General features: G+C 38.8%; 1 protein-coding gene across 1 annotated transcript in view; it reads right to left on the bottom strand.

Moving 5' to 3' along the window:
* The window catches only part of adam19a (ADAM metallopeptidase domain 19a), a 156211-nt gene extending 137181 nt beyond the window's left edge, over positions 1 to 19030 (bottom strand). Inside the window, exon 1 of the mRNA XM_018693824.2 lies at positions 18825 to 19030. Within this exon, the coding sequence (XP_018549340.1) occupies positions 18825 to 18954 (130 nt within the window). The 5' untranslated portion in view covers positions 18955 to 19030. The remainder of the gene's footprint in view (positions 1 to 18824) is intronic.
* Positions 19031 to 20736: the final 1706 nt, after the last annotated feature.

Below are 20736 nucleotides of genomic sequence, written 5' to 3'. Positions count from 1 at the left end.
GCACTGTGTAGCTTCAAAGTTTCACAGCATTCTGACCTCCACAACCACTTTGAGGCAGGAGAATGATGAGTCGGACAAGGTTTGAGAGAGGCTGTTCAACATGTCTTCCAAAACGGCTGCCCCTGGGTCCAAAGAAAATCAATTTATGTTTAAGAAGGTGTTATACTCCATACACTGAGTTTTTCTACAAGTTGGTAGCTTCATGAAAATCTCATGATGGACAGGGGTTAAGAGGTGAAGCTCAGTCTCTCACAGCTCCCTAAAGAACAGCAGTCCACTTTCCAGGATTTAAAACCCACATTTTAAGTGGAGCACTGCTCTAAACTCAGTTTAAAGTCAAAACATTGACCAAAAAAGGGCTCTGAGAAACTGTACTACATGATATAATCCACATTGGACTTTAGGGGGTCATTAAGTAAAGTGTGCCACTAATTAGGGAGAATCTATATGCTGTCATACACCCGATCTGACAAAAACCGAGACAGGTAGAAGTTATCATTACAAGGGCAAGTGCTGTGATGTTTACATGGACATTTTTGAATTTCTATAAGTGTTGGACCTCTCTTACAACCAAAGCAACCATTAGTAATTCTAATTACTTCAATAAACATAAAGTCAAGAATTAGAAGTCATAGGGAGTACTATCCAGCCTGTGAAAAAAGTTGTTTGTTTCTTCCAGTGGTTTGAGAAAAGCTTTGTCACCTCCACACGTCTGTTGGATCACTGCGTGAAACCTCCACTGACCCTCTGTTGAAAGAACCATTTCCCATACCTACTACTTACTGTAGTAGGTATGGGAAATGTATGAATTTGACCCATGCTAAGCAGTAAAAGGCAAGATATCTAAGTTAGAAGCTGGTGATACATCAGCAGGCCAATATTATCACATGACAGTAGCTTATGACAGATACTGTTACTGGTGGTATATATTACTATGAAAATGATTAGGCACTTTAGGTGTTTAGACTGTTATCCATCACATGATACCATCAGAGAGACGTCTGATTGGTTCCATATTCAGGACGAGGACCCCAGACACGCAGCCAGACTCATAAAGAACTATCTTCAGAGACATGAGGAACAAGGAGTCCTGCGATAGATGGTCTGGTCCTCACAGAGCCCAACATCATAAGGTCAGTCATGAAGAAACACAAGACACTGAGACAGTACTGCCACTGCTTCAAGGATTACAACTCATTTTCCACCTACAGTAGATTAGACGCCACAGTGACCTGTGAGAAAATAGTGAAACTTCTAATAACTCCAGAAGAGTGAAATGCTCTAAGAAAAAAGCCATTATTTCTATACTAAGGCTCTCACATTCTGTGGAGCTGGCTGGTATTTTAGCTGCCATTTATTCTATGGGAATTGAGTCCATGTGACTATCCCTAATTCAGATGCTTAGATGCTTAAGCAGGAAATCAGCTGCATCCAGGCATTTTATATTAGTTAGAAGATTAATAGTGGCCAAAGATTTGAGAACACAAAATTAGGTAGAAGCCACATACATTTCAAAACGTCTAAACTGTATTGATTTTGCAATAAATGGACTGTTTCATTACATTTTATATTTCAATTACAGCCACAAGCTAATGCTTGTGAATACTATGATGGGCAAAAGTATCGTCCAAGCTGTGTTTTGGAACTTGCGACTATTTTGTCCAGGCCGTTTTTTTGTCCTTGCTTTGTACTGACTGACTGGACCTGGACAGTGCCGACTGTTGCATGTAACATCTAGTTTTAGGAAGCATGAAATGGTCTGACAGAGCAGCTGCTGCAGCCTGGACTGCTCTGCTCTGCTCCGCTCTGCTCTGACAGCTTCTCTTAAACTTCCTCTCACACAGAAAGTCAATGGACACATCAGTTTGGCAGTGAAGCGTTGTTTCACCAAATTAATTAAAAACATAAAAACATATTTTTTCCCTTGGGCTCTAGTGGTATCTAACCATGCAGACAGTTTTGGTTTTATTTGCCAAGGTTTTCAGATATCTGTCTCTGACATCTCTGCCTAAATCACAATACAACAGCACTAAAAATGATAATTTAAAAAATCAAAAAGCAGCATACTTATTACTCATACAACATCCTGTCAGCAATATTTTGTTAGTTAAATGTTCTTTTTTTAATCCTCATTTTTTGTGGGTTAAAGCTCAGGTCTTACAAAGAGGAAGATATCACAACACCTGGACAGACAAATTCAATCCCATCTAAATGTAAGCTGTAATATTCCCCTTTTAGGTTAATGCAAACATGGGTCATTCACTCTTGCCATATGATCTTGTAAGACAGTTTAAGTTTTTTAAGTTATTTTTGAGGTTTTTATGCCTTTATGAGATAGGACAGTGAAGACAGACAGGAGATGTGGGGAGAGAGAGCAGGGGAATAACATGCAGCAAGGGTACGGCCGGATCAGGAGTCGAGCCGGGCATTTGCTGCTCAGGACACTAAGGCCCATGTGGTATGCGCCCTGAGCAATCAGCTATTGGGTCGCCCCCATACAGTTTAATTTCTGACCATCTATTGTTTAGTTAGTTGACTGTTGACACCTCAGTAAGACCCTCACTGCTTCTTAAATACTGCCAAAACTCTCTCCATTCACTTACATATTCTCACATCAGATAAAGTTTCATATAAAACATTCTTTTCAATTTTACATTGCATTTTTTCCTGTAAATGTATTGTTAAAAAAACATGCATAGAGAGAAAGGAACTGAAAAAGCACCCACCAAACACATCAGAGAGACATAACAACCAGTGAAAGCACATTAGCAGGGATGTGCCAATCCATGAAGCAAGAGATAAACTTGCTGCTTTTCTTTAAAGTTGATTCATGTTGATGATAGGAAACAGGACAATGCACATCAACTTTCCCAAAGCCCAAAAAAAGCTATTTTTATGTGCATGACATCATTGTAATGTAAAGTTTACAATCAAAAGAATGTGCCAGCTGGGCCAGTTGAAGAAACAATAACTCAGAAATTAGAAACACTGCTTGTGCACAGGGTAGGCCATTTTCATTCAAGTGATCTGGTGCCATCTTTGCATCCGGTGTCCAGTTCTTATGATATATCCATGGTCACATGCAACAAAATCCCTCTGGTGTATGATCTTACAAAGAAAAAGATGGACGTCCACATTTTCTTTTTTAAGAGGCCGCCTTTTTAGAGCATACACGGCCTCTCTTGAATCCAATTCATGGAAATCCAGAAAACTGACACTGGTTTTAGAGTGAAGGTCTTTGATATCTTAAAGGGTTTATCAAACTGAGAGCATGAAAGTGTTAAGAGATGTGTGTGGCAGTGTTATATTTTTGAGTGCAGAAATTTCAATCTAGACCAACAAACCAACCCTAGAGAAAAAATCAGAGGATTATTGATCAGCCCTGAACCATACTGTTATAGTATAACAGAATTTACGTTACTGTCAGTGTATTGTATATTCAGGCTTCTTTTACTTTCAAAAAAACACACAGGAGAAAAAAGAAAAAGTATGAACACATCCCGTCCGAACAATCTGTCCCATGACTAAACAATTCTTTGTTTAGTGACTAAACAATTCTTTGTTTAGTCATTCAAGGACTAACACCCCGTCCTTCTCCATGCTTCATACACACACCTCTTGCATTCACCTTATTAATTCTTTTATCTACTCTGTCCTTCCCTCTGTGGACCCTGAGGGACACTCAGCCAACATCAAGAGAGAACGGCATAGGATTCACACTCATACCCAGCACTTGCCCGGCAAGCTATCACTGCAGGGTGCTGGGGGAGAACAATGAAAGACGTGATCTATATCTGACAGCTACTCCAGCGGCTGGAAGATAGAGAGAGGGAGGACGGAGGAGAGGGGTGGGCAGAGAGAGGAGGAATAATACACGGCAAATACTTTATCTTCTTGAGAAATGACTGTGTGGCTTCACTTTGTAAAGGGAGAGGAGAGATGCTTTCTAGGGAGACAAAAAAGGGAAGAGATAAAGTGAGTAATTTCAATGGCGGGGGGCAATCAGCTGCCTCGTGTTATCAGATTCAAACCCACCTCTGTTTGGCCTATTACCATCTATCCTTTTGTTGTCACAGACAAGAGACACTGCCTGTAATGACAGTATTGGTCTGGTTGCATTGCTATTGCTTTACTGTTCCATATCATGCATGCCCAGTCCTACTCAGGAGCTAAAACCCTTCTTCTTTTCTTTCCTACTTCATTCCCCTGGGGTTAATGCCCATTGTGGAGCTACAGAGAACTGAGATGGCACAGCACACACTTTCCTTGCCATCGAGTGCCAGATTGAATGTGAATGGATAATGTTTCTTTTGTTTGTTTGTTTTTTTCATTCTTCTTTAACCCACTTTGGGGATTTTTTTGTGAAACTGAGTATGGTGGTGGAAAGTTAGAAAGTTAAGACTGAGAGATGGGAGGGATGTCAGTTTTCCCCAAACTGAGACTGTAAACTGAGAAACTCATTCAAATGTATTCACAACTCTGCCACTACAAACGTAAAGCACTAAAAATGGGCAGCATGTGACGAGTGGTATATACCGGTGTAGCGGTATAGTATCTTTTTCACCGGCCATTGAGGACACTTACCTCTGACACAGCCAACAGCCTCATTAAAAGAAAAATCTTGCACAAAGCAGAAATTCATTTTTGTGATCTCTGTCCTCTGAAGCGTGAGCCAAGGAGCTGGTAGAATGACAAAAGTTGTAGCGAGAACCAATCAACTCTCCTGTCCTACCCAGTCAACAACTGTCCAAGTCTTTCATAACATCATTGTGTAATACACTTGATGTGTGTCTTTATATTTGATGTTTGAAATAGATATTTAAATGAGTTCATTGAAGTAGAACTTTAATTTTAGTGGAGTTGAAGTTCTGTGGATTACTGACCAAACTTCAGCATTTGAATTACCATCATGAATTATACATCATTGTGCATGAACACTTATCTAAAAGGCAAGATATCTAAAAGTCATAAACATAATGAGAGTCAGAAAAACAGCAGAGAAACTCAGCAGATCATGATTTCAGGATGATTAAGCTTAATATCAGGATTAATGAGAGCAGTGCTAAGACTATTCTCATTACGGCTGCGAATGATACTTGTCTAAATGCAGGGAAAATCTCGGTCATAGTCCTACTCTTTGTGCTGCTGTTTGACCAAACAATGCTAGAGAATAAACTGAAAAACTGTGTTGGACTCTCAAACAAAATACTGAAGAGGTTTGCAACTGATCTCAGAAAAAATCTTTTTTTAAAATCAACTAATCCACCAATTTGCTTGTTTGTCTTGTTTGTTTATTGACTGATTGTTTGGTCTGTTCAATTTTAACAAAACTGTGACAATTTGCTAAAGCCCAAAAAGACCAAATTTGTTAATTTGTTCGACTAACAGTCCAAAGTTATTTGATTTACGAACATTAAGATGTCAGTCTTAATACAATTTCTTCATATACTTTAAATGGAACAATAATAGTTCTTAACTGCATCTCTCTTTCTCCATTACCCATCATGTGATCACAGAGGGCCCCAACTGCCTAACATGAAACGTCAATGTCTCAAGTCATCAGGAAGCCATCTGCTAACTGTTCACTGAGTTTAAACTACTTCAAACATGAAGAGGCAGCATTTTGTTACTCTCACCACAAAGCTAGAACAAACTCCTCAAAAATATAAGACCTGTCCCAGCTTTTACTATCTATCCAGTTAGAACTTGTTAAGAATTTATATTCTCCACTGCTTATGACAAAAACTTAAGGCATCATTATCCACCTTGAACATGGCAGCTCTTTTATGTCTGTAGGTTCATTATTTTGACAGGCATTTCTACTGTCCCTCTGTATGGATGTGGGTGGCACAATAAAGTGACAGTATATCCACCCCTTAAGGTTCTATTACACCACTGCCACCCACAACAAAGTGTAAAAGCACAATATACAATATAGATACAAAATGCATCACTTATGCTATCAACATCTGTAAATGATGTCTCTAGAATATGCTGCTGTGCCATCTTCCCAAAGCACCACTCTCATTTAAAAGCAAAGTGACTGCTTACTATTCCAGACCAATGCACTCACAATCACTTAACAGGACACCTCACTAAAAATGCACCCAGTTTCTGTCTGTGATTTCATCATAAAAAATTCATAATAAAAGTGCACTATATGTTATTCACTTTGTGTCTGGGGTATCAAACAAAGCAAATTACAAATGTACAATAGGTCTTAGGCAGTTTCAGTAAAATGGGGAATTATGCTTTTACTAAGAAGGAAGGAAGACTTGTGTTGAAGAGACTTTAACACACATTCATAACCACGCAGCAGGGAGGCAAGATGGTTTGGGTGAAAAAGGAGGTAGGTAGGGCGGTGGGAGAAGGATGACACAGTTGGGAAGACAGAGAGGCAACTTTGATAGCTGAAGGCTTCTGACATTCAATTTAATGTTCTAATGCAGTCGAAATGCCTTAAGTTGAAGTTCAACTTGACAAAAAAGGTATAAAGAAGAACTGAAGAAAGAAATTCAGCATAACAGATCTGTTGCTTTATAAAAAAAATAGTAGATACTGGTTTAAAAAAAAAGTCCTGTCACTTTCTATCCTTTGCTCCAGTATTTCGTAAACTGAAATTTCACATATTCCTTGACAAAAGAAAGGATCACTATAGTTTGAGCTCATTGTTCCTTCCAGACTTTGGGATTTCAAGTGGGTGCTATAAAAGGGCAGCATAGTGGTGCAGTGGTTAGCACAGGCAACTCTAAATGCCCGTAGGTGTGAACATGAGTATGAATGCGTGTGTGTCTCTATATGCCAGCCGCCCCCCCCAATGTCAGATTTTAAAGTAAGTATGGGGGCACCCTTGAAAAACATCTTGACCACATGACCACACATTATCTCAAGCCCACTACCCACGTTTTTGCTGGTGGCCTGCTATCAAGTCTACACAGATGACTAACCAAAGTGCACACATGGTCTCATGGCAGCCAAAGGGAGCACCCCTGTGGAAATAAAATGGGACAGTCTAATGGTCATTGCTCCTGTCTGTGTACCATTTCCTCTTGGAACTTCTTATTTCTGTCCAAAAAACACTGAACATAATGCTGTACTCTCATCCTCACCAGAGTTCACACTATGGACAAAATAACCGCAAGCACATGTTGGAATACCAATGTAAAACCAAATGAACCTGCAGATACTTACAATGCTGATCATTTGTTTGAATCAATACAGTGTCTTAACAGCATGGCATTTCCAGACAAAGAACTATGAGATCCTATAACAGAGGGCTGAACAATTGGAAAATTATGGAAATTTCAATATGACCAAGTGCAATATCCAAATCACAGGAACTTCAATTTTCTGATAAAGGTAAAATGTGTTATAGCATTATGTGTGAAGCAATGTGGTGTTAGAGATGCCCAGGCCTACAGACCATATTCTCCAGATGTAAGGTAACATACTTGTTTGGTATAGACCAAGGAAAAAAAATCACATTATCGTTTTTATCTATTTTTTTCAGTGAAAATGAAATTCAGCTCGACTATAACCACAATCTGAACATTTTCTTCACATATTTTCTCCTCCTGTCACCTATTCAGAGGGACTGTCAATGTTCATTAAACAAAGAAGAATATAGAATAACTATGTGATTCAAATCTACAAGAGAAAGGACTTAGAAAGAGAAAGTGGCCGGTTTAGCAAATGCACATATGTATAACTCCCCCAGCTCCAATAAAGACTGATACAATGCTACTTTTCAAGGTGATGCAGCTCCCACATAGTTGATGACCTTCCCAAACAGGACTAACAGTGGACCTATACCTTTACAGGACACAACAATTAGGAACACAGGGGTTTAATTAGAGACAGTTAGCTATGTCAATGTGTGGATGCAGCAAAGTAACAACAAGCTTTTTTGGCACAAATCAAAGGACACTAGGTTTTCAAAATCCCACAAGGCAATGTGACAGATTCAGGCAGCTCCTAGTGCTTTGGCTCTCCATATGTGTTCAAGGGCATGGCCCAATCCCCCTATAAACAGCTTACTCTTTTATTTCCTTTATCCTAAATCCCCCCAGTCTTCATCTCATAACCCCACTCTTTATCACCATCTTTCTTTCTCAGTTCAAGTATTTCTAAGTTTGTCCCAGTCTTAATGAGACTCAGTGACAAAGTTTCCTTCCCCTCTCGCTTTCCTTTTCTAGGTTTTCTACAGAACTGAAGTGATGGGGTATATCAGTCTGAGTGCTCTCTGTGGGAAAAGTGTCTCCCCTTCTCTATACTGATTGTTAAAGGCTCCATTCACCGTCTCTCCTGGCACAACGAGAACCTTTACAATGCATGTGCGAGATAACCAGATAGTGATAGATCACAAATTATTCCTGCAATTCCTGAAAAGCTGTATTATTTACTTAATCACTAAGTGATGGGACACAGCAGACAATCTTAACACCTACTTTAGCCAAGCTGTTTCTTCTAGTTGTGTCAAAACCTATCTATATCAGCACAGCATTCATAGCTACAGCCTGAAAATTAGATGCAGCAAAATGAAAAGTTTATGTATCCAACACATCAAAATAACAGGTATAGCCTGCTTACTTTCACAGCTTTATCTTCACAAGCTACTTGCCCCAAATATTGGAAATCCTGATCCAGAACTACCGAGCTGAAAACCTTAAAATACTGATATGATGTGAATTAAAGTGGGAAATAAAGTGGGAGATTTTCCTGAAGCTGAAAAAATCAGCAAAATAGTTTCTGTAGCGAAGACTCACCACTCAACCATGTATTGTTGAACTACAGAAACAGTCTCTTATGCCTCACTTGGCTATGTACACACACTTGCTTGCAAATATCCCATTAACAAGACAACAGCCATAAGTTCTATCTTAGACAATTAATATTGGTAAACTGAAGCTGATATAACCTGGCACGAGTGATGTGAAAAGTTTCTACCAATATATTCTCTACATTCCTCTTTGCTAAAATCAGAGTAATTTACCAACCAGTTACCAGATCCAAAATTGAACCTGTTAACCAAAACATGATCATGATCTATTAAATGTTTACATCTTAAACATGCACAAATGCCAAATATTTGATTTGATTTGCTGCTTTTCTCTGTTTTCTATTACTGTAACTGAATAGCTTCCACTATTCTGATATTTTAAAGAGTAAAGAATTATATGAAAAAAATCTAGATTTAATCAATCATTCATAAAAGCTGTATGATATTTGATTTGTAACTGCATTTAAAAAAACAATCATGAACGATATCTACAGACTGTCACTGAGAGCTACTTTCTACCTGTGTACACCTGCCAACTGTCTGTCTCTACCCTCAACTGTATATAAAGATGGACAACAAAACAGAAAAGTGAGGCCAAAACATGTGGATTACCTCCTGGTGGCTCGCTGCAGTATATATCATAAACCCTATGTGTTCGCGAACAGGACACATAGGACTCATCTTAAGGAGTTCTTATCTCGCTGATGTATGTTCATTTTTTGTAAGTGTTCATTTTTCTGATAAGTTTAATTTGTTATTATTATTGATACTATAAAAAGTGCATGCCACATCATGATCAACAGCTGTGACTGACTCACATTTCAGTCGGGCATGTGTATGGACGGGACCTTGATACTGTGGCTCCACCAGCAGATCAGTACTGGGCAGACTCTGGCTCCAGCGATGTCACCAACGCAAAATGGTAGCACCCATATCTGGGTTATTTTGGCTGCATTTTTGTACAGATGCAGGAAGTGGAGACACATCATCCATCTCTATATACAGTCATTGGTTTTTACACAAAGTGGACTAGTGACTCAGACTTGTGATGACACAGATTTGGATGCAAGCAGCATTCTTCTGAGCTGAGCTACAGCCCACTGATGTTGTATCATCACAAGTGTGTGTCTGGTGCCCTTCCTTCAGGGAGGAGATATAATCAAATGTCTGCAAGAGGGAGGGATCACATCCACAACATTTAAGCTTCAGGGAATGTTCTCAGCTCAGGGGTGATTTGATGTGTGGTGTGCAAATGAGCTGATGGTCTTCTATATTTTTAAAGAAACAACAGGGATTTTATCAAATTAAAGCTCATAAAACAACATGCAATTCGACTTAAGGGACATACCAAAAGTGAATTAAAAGACACACACTGCTTGATTTTGTTATACCCTCCAAAAATGGGGTGGATGTCCAAAATTTATGGAGAAAAAAACATCTATAGAGGAAAAAAGAGGGTGTGACTTTCTTAAAGAGCAGTCAGAAAAATCCTGATATGACTTTTGTTTTTTGACAAAAAACAAGCTTCACCGAAAATCCGCCCTAACCCACTTCAGTTTTTTCCAGAGCTTTAAACCATATTCATCAGTAGATGGAGTTTGCTCAGCTGTCATGGAGATAGCTTAGTTGTCATCACATCACCCATCTTCATGAAAACACAGAAAACTGCTGAGCAACACTGCTGACTGTAACATGCAGTTAAAAAGGTCCAGAAACAGCTTGTAAGTGGAATTTGAGTTTCAATTTTTCTGTCAAATCGCAAAAGTAATATTGTTCAGATTTGTACTGTCCCACAAGAGGAACTTCTTTTTCAGCAAGGCACAACAAAAACATAAAAGTAAACAGGAATACTGATAACTGACTGTTAACTATTCCATACCTGACAGTCACAGGAAGAAATCTAAGTCTCTACGAGGATAAAAACCCCTCAAAAACATGTTTGCACGTGTACCTGCACATTCTATCAGGGCTTCCTTAGTCTTCCTCAGGCAAATATTTTTTTGGTTTCCAGCACCAACCCAACAGAGGTTTTGTGAGTGTGACTATTCTGACCCAGGCCTATGCTACAAACTTAATTGTCACATTCACAGTATGTGTCTTGAGACCATGTCAGTTATCCAGGATAGAAAATAAAGGCCTTGTCTGGCATTAAAAATGCAATCTACACACCTGCTTTTCTGTTGAACACACCACCTTCAAATATTCAAAAAATACTTTTAAATACAGGGATTGACAGAACAAATCCAAACAGGAGTGTATGTAACTACACCACCACAAGCTCTGAATTACCACAAGAAGCTGTACATACATACTACCTGGACTTTGACCATCTTAAGAGGAATGAAATTCTTCACAATGTAGAATGTTTCTATCTATTTTTAAAAGGGAAGCATGGCTCAGGTCGGAGTGAACATGATGTTGCCTTGGGGAGGTGGAGTACAAGGCAACATCACAGACTTTTGGATATTCCTTTGATTTTTCAAAATATGGTTTTGGTCTAGATGACACATGTACTCAATTTTGGAAAAAATGGTAAGAACTGCCACTGCAATAAATGCTATAAAGTTACTCCTTAAAAACATAAAAAATGTATATTTAAAAATCTGTGTTATAATACAATATATATTATAAATCACTGAAAAAACATTTAGAGAAATGTTCACTAGACAGAGCTATAATACTAAACGGTTCTGATATCCTCCTTTACATTATGTAATAATTTAAATAGCATCTGACACTCAGTGAACAGGCAGCTCGGTTATCTGTTGTGTAAGAGAGGCTCTTGGTTCATCATAAAAGGGGTTACAAACTTCACATGTTGTTGTGGAACTACATTACACTCCATCCTGGCACAGAGACTGATAGTATTAGACTGTAACAGGAAGCTCTCAGAAACACAGTGCTCTCTGGCAGCCCCTCACCTACACACCACAGATCCACAAAGCACAAACATAACACTTGGAAAATGAATAATGACTACAAGAAGCCCACACAGCAGACCAGAGAGGACCTTCACAGTATTTCTGTGGGTGTTACAAATAACAACCACGCAATCTTGTTAGATTTCAAACAAAATATTCTTCAAGGGTGCAACCTCTCCGTCACACCAGCCTGGTGTTTGCAGTTGGAAAATGAGGCGGTGTGAAAAGGTGAGCTGGGCATTGTCAGGGAACATGTTGCTAATGAAAGTTTCCTGTTTAGAGGTCGAGCCACAACAGTTCTGCAGACTGCGCAGCCAGTCCCTGCTTCCCCCCCCTGGAAATAACAGCCCACGCTTTCAAGAGCTCTCAAATCATCCCATACAGATTCCTCTGGGCTCTGAGAACAGGCCTTGCATTGCAAAAGCATGTGGAGCGCAGGCCCTGGGCAGGCTGCACTGTGTGCCTGGTAAATGGGCCGTGTTTCAGGCAGATATTGTAGTGAAAACTGCTGAGCAAGGGGTTTATTTGAATCCCGGCAGAGCAAAAGTGCATTAGGAGTTTGGGGGGCTTTTTTAACCTTTTGATGATGTCTGCAATTGAGAGGGTGTGAGAAAACTGACAGGAAGAGTGATCAGGAAGGGTGCAGAGCATGTTGATCACAGTTGATCACAGGAAGCAACATTAAGTGCAGATACACTCCTGTGAGTTACAGAGTAAGAAATTATACACGTGTGCAAACCTTAACATTAACCCAACTAGTGACCGAAGATGACATTGGGGAACGGTATCTGGATCTCTAAGAGGTAGAGACATCAGGTTATGACATCAAATTATGATGTCACAACATAAGGTTATGGTGTTATGACATCAGCTACCTAACCTAAAGATCCTGATATAAGCTGTAATGCGTATATCAGGATCTTTATTCAGTCTGAATGTTTCATGGTATAAGTGCAGGATGTCACTGGATTTGCAGCAATCCTAAATCCTTTCAGGTGTATCTATGACTGACTGAGGATGCCACTCAAAATGAACCCAAATGGCACATGTCTACCATGCAAACTGCACCCACACATTTGTCTAACTGGGCCAAAATAAACACTTAAAGTGAATTAAAACTCTCGTCAGTTCTGCTGGGCTGAAACATGCTGCCCACTGAGATGTACTGTATTTACCTTGCGGCAAGACACACTGCTGTAGAACATTTCAAAAGAACGTGTCAGTCGCTTAAATTTGTGGGCGAGGCATGAGCAGTCAGCACGTGCTTGACCAAACACAACATGCACAAAAAAGCATTTGACAAAAGAAATGGTGAAGTGGGAATATGTACGGGCTCAGTTTCTCTGAAAGTCACTGAGTTGTGCTTAATGATATCAGAAAGTTCCAGGTTTTAAAATGAATTAGCTAAAGCCTTTGAGAGAGGAACAAGTGAATTGCGATTTTTAAGAGTCCTTGAGTCAATACTCCTCTCAGCTATCACTGCAGACTTGGAGCCCCTGGATCTGCATGACTGGACTGTTGGTCAGTCTCTCCTGCTGAAAGTTTGTGTTCAATCATGCCTCTGTCTTTTTTCTTTTCCTTTTTTGTACACATATTGTCAACAATAAGAAAGTAATAAACTCATGACAACTCCAGTGTCGGTTCAACATCTGACTAGAAGTGTTAGCTCCAGATGCCGCCACCTTCATCAGGCACAGTTTGCAGATTGCCTCATTAATGTTATCAGGTTCCCTTTTGGTGTTGTGTTTAAAACCAAAATACTGCCAAACACGTGCTTTTGCATTTCACCTTGAATCATGGTGAATCAATTCTCATCTTGTTACATGATGTGATTCTGCTCTGCTGCTGCACGGAGCAGACACTTTCATAACCGTAGTGTCCGACTAAGTATTTAGGTATTTCACAAATGTCAGTTTTAGGTTAAAATGAGCTGTAACACATTTTTTTTAAAACACAGACAAGCAGTTTCGATTAGGATTCTTTAAATGAGTTAGCAAAGCTGCAGTGTAGAATTTTTTGGCCACTTGGGGCAGCAGAACAAGCTATAAACACAACATCTGATCCATTATCTCCTGATAAAGCTGTTACAGTCATGTTAGCACACATTTGCTAATTAACACATATGGACAACAGACATCAACTGACTGAGTTATCTTGTTTTTTTAAGCTACTATATGTCAAAATGTCAGAATTATGACATCACCCAGTTGTAGCATCAAAAAAGACTCAGCAGAAGCAGCAGAAAGCAATGCATGTGACGAATAAGTTGAAATCAACACATAGACTGCACCAGTTTTCAAGTAAGCATTTCTTATCTCGACATAAAGCCAGAATTTCAAAATCACAGGTCCTAAACATCAACTGCAGCTGATCCTTCCATATGTTATCATAAATGGGAGCCCAAAATCTGTGCAAAATTCAAAATTCAGTGGTTACAGCACACCACAGCTAAGAAACAGAAGATGTGTGAGTGTTCAAGTCAAATATCATAACGCAGATAAAAATGTTTTTATCTTAGAGTGCCCTGAACTATCATATCCTCTGCTGTTCATAAAGAAGGTGCTCAGGGGACCATTCAGTAAACTACCTGCATACAAGAGAATGAGATTGAAACATATTTGTAATGGACCTGCTACACTCAGCACTGATGAGCTTAACAATAATGGTTGCCTATCAAGCCACGTTCCCCATTACAACCATCAAGCTGTAGCCTCTGGCAAGCTTGTGTAGTGTATATTTATATATATTAAAATTACCTTTATTAACACTGTATGTCTGTGCAAAATAATATATGGTAAATATATATGATTCTCCGGAAATAATTCAAATTGCTTAACTTCAAATATAAAACTAAAGTCATTCTACTACTCTGGTTATTGAACATCAATATTAATTTGTAGTACAAATTTGTTCACTACTTTTTGTGTAATCCTGCTGCAAACAAACAAACAATCATACACAAGTGAAAAAATAATCTCATTAGTGGAGGTAAAAAATAAAATAAAATATGCAGTAATATGTATATGAGTTTTTCACCATCATACATTTTATCTATGGTTTACATTTTTGGTTCCACCCTGTCACTGAGTAGTTTTCTCCTGTTTTGTGTGTAACAAAGTGAATGTTCTTTCTTGCATCATACCTGCTTACTGCCCATAGATGTGGGGTATATCGATAGGGAAGAAGAGGGTTGATTAAGTTCATCAAGAACATTAGAATGAATACATTCCTAATCAAAGTTTTATCATTTTAATTGTTGTGAAGGATATTTCAGCTCAGAACTAATGTGTAGTAATATTGTCAGCTATTTTACTGATGCAGAGCCCAGATAATAGTTGGTGGAGACCAAAAACAGAGATACAAAAGAGTGAATGTTGGATCTTCATTCATCAGGTTGACAAAAACACAACTTCTCTTGATTGTGAATGTTGCTCTGTGTCTGCTGGATGTGTGAATAGGCAACTGTTTGCTATGAGGCTAGACAACAACTTTAATAGGCTGATAATATGTCAGTGTTGTGTTTTCAGCTTGTTCTGCTGCCCCCAAGTGACCAAAAAAACTATTAATGAAGCTTTAAATGATCATTTTGCCTGTTGTAGACTATATTTCATTCAGGGAAACTTACTGCACCCTGCTTGTGTATCAAATCATATTGTGTTGTATATCATATCAAAGTATTTTGATTATTTAATTTTCATGTAAGTCAGGTTTTCTGGAAAAATGCCAAACATTGTTTCATCATCACGCTTGTGAGAATTAGCAGCAAACAATTAAGAGCAGAATCTGCAAATTAATCAATATTGGAAATAATTGTTAGTTCAGCCCTACACAGACTTTAACATCTTAGAGCTTCTGTCTCTTCTGTTTAATGAAAAAAAGCCTTTGTAGGGTATCAAACATTTTTAAAACTCATCCAGCGAGTTTTTATATATACACACACACACACACACACACACACACATGTTTGAGGTAGATTGCATCATTAAATTTTTTTGGCCTGCCCATAACATATTTTGGTCACAAAAGAACTCTGAACCAAACTGTTGGTTGGTGGTTATGCATAAAATCGATCCAATTTTTTTTTGAGCAATAAATGAGTGAAAACTGGAGTCCCGCAGTGTGAGCCAATCGTCTGTTTCTTAATTTTAATGAATAAAATTGGACATGCTTTTCACTGTGACACTTTATTCTTTAGTCCTCAGATGATCAGAGTCTGTGTTGAGAAATGAAATGTTGACGGCAGATGGATGATGTGATGGCTGATGACAATGGTTCTGCCGACTGCTGCAAATTATCCCCAGTTCTAATGGCACAAAATCACCACTTTCCTGGCACTACATTGTTTTTTGAAGTGTATTTTTGAGCAGGCATTTGGAACAGGGGAATAGGCAATTATCACTGTTCTATTTAGAACATGTAGCCAATTAACTGCCATATTACTGGTTGACACCATGCAGCAGAAGAAAATGCTGACACCCAGTAATGGAGAGAAAAAATGCAACAATATGGTAAAACAATAAGGGAAGAGGAGGATAGGCTGGTTGGTTAGCAGAGAAGAAAAGGGGCACAAAATAACAACATGGGATAAGTGGTTTTATACCTGAATAAGTAGCACAGATTAACTGCTACTAGCTTAAATTTCCTCCACATTCAACAACTGAGCAACACTGTTGTTTCCTTGAATATAAAACTGAATTGGACTGGATTTATTTTCCCTGGCCAATGCAAAATGACTTGACAACACTCTCTTTTTAACAAAAAATACTGTGCCCATTCACCAGTTATGTACAACCTTCCACTTCTTTGTTTTATTTTGTTTTTTGTTTTTTTGTTTTTTTTATCATTGTGAAGATCACTGCTAATTTACAAGTTCGGCTTTTAGTGTGAAACATTGGAGCAGTAAATGTTGAACATGCATGATCAGCAAGTTAACAGGAGCAGATTATATAACAGGGAGGCTTCTTACTGAAAAACAATTCAATATGATTATACTGTATAGCAGGAAACTTTAAATGAAGACCTGTCTCTAATATAGGCCTTTCTCAAATAGAACTCTGGTTCTCTCCTGAGTGTAATAAAGGTATATTAGATACATCTTTACCTTAAAAACACACAAACATTGACTGATGTATCAGCAACAGCCAGCCTCAAAAAGACAGTATGGGCCTTGTTCAAGTCACAAGGGAGGTTACCCATTGTTTCCTCTCCTGGCTCTAAGCATCTCACTGGAACTGAAGAGGAGCAGAAATTGGAGCTGCAGCTCACAATAATTTTCATTATTGATTAATATGTCAATTATATTTTTAAATTAATCATTAATCTACAAAATATTAGAAAATTTCATAATTTCCCATGACAATATCTTCAAAAGTCTTGTCTCTGATTCAATTTACAACAGAGAAAAGCAGCAAATCCTCTGAGAGGCTGGAGGTCAATGTTTGACATTTCTGAATGCTAAATTATTTTCTGTCGGTTGGCTTAATAGTTAATCTACCACCTGTGTCAGCACTTGAAGAAAGCATGATATGCATGGACCTACAGTGGAACTACACTGACTCAAATTAAGTTTTTAAACTAACAACATGGATCTCTGGGGATCAAAACATTGGTAAACAGTGGTGAGAATTCTTTACATTCAGTCTGTGGAAAAATGATATGACAAATAGTGTAACATAGTCCCAGGCTGCCACAGACTGCAGCCTCAAAACTGACCACAGTTAAATACTGAAGATTATGAACTCTACACAGAGAGGACAGAGCTGTTACATCACTGGATAATTTCATGTCAACTACATGTTCAGTGAACACTCAACCTTGTAATGAAGTTTGTACAGAAGTCACACACACACACACACACACACACACACACACACACAGTTAACTACATTAAGGTGAAACATCGTCTTTGAAAGGGTGTTATTGTCTGAGTCTTATTTTGCTCTGGGGTAGTTCAGCCCACATGACTGGACAGCCTGAAGCATCTTCATACCAACCCCTATCACACAGTCCGACCTTTCTCTGACTGACAGAGGAGGAAGAGGAAGGTGCTGAATACATTAGATTAAAGTTTTAGATTTTAGTTCATGTCATTTCAAATAGAGACAGGGCTCCAACTTAAGATAGCCCCGTAATAGTGAAGTGCAATCAAGTATTTACATTCTTGTGGCTTCTCCCAAAAAGTCGACAAAAACAATTTCAGTGACATAATTGGCTGAAATCTGGGTTACTCTACTGTACCGCTGTGCTGTACTCCCCAGCATTTCTCTGAACTCTGCCTTTTATGGACAACGCACAAAGAGAGCACGGCCGATTCTGCAGTTTGCTTGGGAGGGGGAACTGTTTTAACATCTCTACTACGGGAAATTAGTCGTCAAGCCTCAGTACATTTTAAACTATTGATCTTCAGCGATGAAAAACCACAAAAACTTCTCTCATAAATGTATTTTAAAAGATGTGTTTAACAGAAAGCCGTTCGCTTCGATACGAGCCCTCGACAGGGAGACGCTCGCTCCAAATACGTTAGAAAAACCTTACGATTTAATGCTGCCTTGAATACTGAGAGATAAAACACGTTAGAAAATATGAGGCTCTTTGCGCTTAGTAAAAGTGGCTTCTTCCGTTAATTTCGGCATGAAAGGCACGACTCAATAATGACAACTTTAAGAACTGTTTCACCTTATTTCCCCCCTCGAACCAAACCATACCAATTTGAGGAGGGGGCAGATGTTGAAATAACCACACACGGCAATAAAAGTAGACCTGTATCACAGTGTGGTTCGGTGGGTATGTGTTTCGGACGCAGCCTTTGGTGTTCTAAACAATGAATCCAGGCTACTCAGGAAAGGTCTTGTAGGTCATGTTTGCCTGATTGGTAAGCACCGCGTAATTAAATTGCCAGATTTTTAAATGGAATCTGGCTCATGCAGCCTTCCTCAAATATCGGCTAATTACTCTGAGAAAAGTTTGAGTACTACCCCAACAAAACATTTCCCGCTTAAGCTAAATCTGAATGAATGACACTCAATAAACCCTTGATACTTGTTTATCTATTGAGCTTCAGTGTGTCAACACGCAACTGGTAGATACTAAAAGAAGTTATACAGTATGTTCGCTCCTTTCTTTACCTTCTTCTCCGGTGTCTCCACTGGCTCTTTCCAGAGTGCCGTTCAGCAACAGAAAAGAAAGAAAAACGAGAAAACGTCCACATTTTGCCGGTGATATTTGGGCATTTTTCTGCCTGTGTTTACTGTACATCCCTGTGACCCTCGGTACCGCCGACCGTCCTCCCTTTCCTCGCCGTTGTTCAACTCTGCCTCCCCTCCTGACTCCTGCGAGGCTCAAACATTGGAGAACAAAATACACCACTTCCGGTCTGTCCCATCCAAATAAAAGTACCACAAACAGGAGTGAACACTGAACATTTTAGAAATTAAGGCACCATAAGCGTATTTCCTAATTAAGAACAGTCGACTGAAAACATTATAAGTTACATAATAAGAGACAGTTTTGGTGGTCAACACAACAAATTAGATGTTTTATTTGCCTCATACATATCGTCTATAAATGTCAGCATCAGCATTTTTCTTTTTTGTTGATTTATCAGCAGTAGGTTTCATTTTCAAAAAAACAAAATGTTCATGAATGTGAAGCTGCTCAGCAGAAAACTATCTTACCATATCACAGCATCTTAGTTTAAAAAGTCCAGATTATTCAGGAAATCAAGACTGAGTTTTAGACAGACTGTAGGCAAGTGTGAGAGTTCATACAGGCTTGTTATATTCAGTCAGCAGTGTTTGTGCACATAAAGTGAATGTGGAGCATAACACTCAGGAGTTAAACTTGTAACCTCACTGCAAAGACACTTGTTTTCTGGTCTATTTATCAGGACGTTTATCAGCTTGATAAACCTGCAGCTGTCACACCTGCTGCTCGTACCACTGCCATACCTGCTGCCTTCCACAGCTGCAGGTCCTCTGCCAAAGAAACAACTGGGCACTTAAATACTATTATCTACTCAGACAGTACTGTTTTATTTATTGCATTAAATTTTATGTAAGCCTTTTGTAAAATGTTATCTTAATTGTGTGCATGACATTGTAGACGTTTATTTTGAAGTCAAAGTCGGTTGCTATCCGGTCATTTTGTGACTGCGCTGAACTTGACGCCGCTTGGCGCTCGACAAAACAAGGCATGGATTTGCATGTTGCTTCCACGTTTTCTTATAAACGCTTCTGTGTGAATTGGCAGGATGCAGGGAGACTTATCTTAAAGTCACGTTCGTTTTACTCAGAATAATGTATCAGTGATATAAAAAACAAAAGTCTTTTGAAACATTGGTTTCACGTTTGAAAAAATCTGCATAGACAAAAAAATGATGATCAAGATTAATCAAACAAAAATAAACAAATAATGTAATTTGTAAATAAGCAGATGTGTTGACTCTGAAACTGAAATCTATATTCAGTTTTAAAGTGCAGTGTAATTACATGGGCATTTACCAATTTAAAGGAATATTTTTGGGAACATTTTGGGAAATAGTATTTGCTTTTCTTCACTGAATGAGATGAGAACATGAATTTCAGTCTCATGTCTGTATGGTGAGCAGGGAGCTGGAGATAGGATGGCCTAGCTTAGCATAAAGACTGGAAGCAGGGGGAAACAGGAAGCCTGGCTCCTTCTAAAGTTCAAAACTACATCTACCAACACCTCTAAAGCTCACTAAAGCCAACTTTATGTCTTGTTTCAGTAAGTGGTTTATGAACAGAAATATTGACAGGTCCGTTGGTGGTTTTAATGGTGTCATGGGCATATTTTCTGAAAAACACCAGTCAGCTGTAATGACTGTGAATTACAGTAGCCATGAAGTGCAAAACACAACAACAAATCAAGAAATACAAAGACAAACAGGGAATCACAGCAATTGCAAAAGGCAGGGTCCTGCAATGGACAAAGATTTTTACCAAAACCTGGTCTGGCAACCTACATTATAGAGGAACTTCACAGAATAACTGGATGGATGGATAAACTCAAAATATA

The sequence above is a fragment of the Lates calcarifer genome, linkage group LG14, assembly GCF_001640805.2.
Source record: "Lates calcarifer isolate ASB-BC8 linkage group LG14, TLL_Latcal_v3, whole genome shotgun sequence".
Lineage (NCBI taxonomy): Eukaryota > Metazoa > Chordata > Actinopteri > Centropomidae > Lates > Lates calcarifer.
The sequence above is the reverse complement of the archived record's forward strand: the minus strand, read 5'-3'. Positions and strand labels throughout refer to the sequence as shown.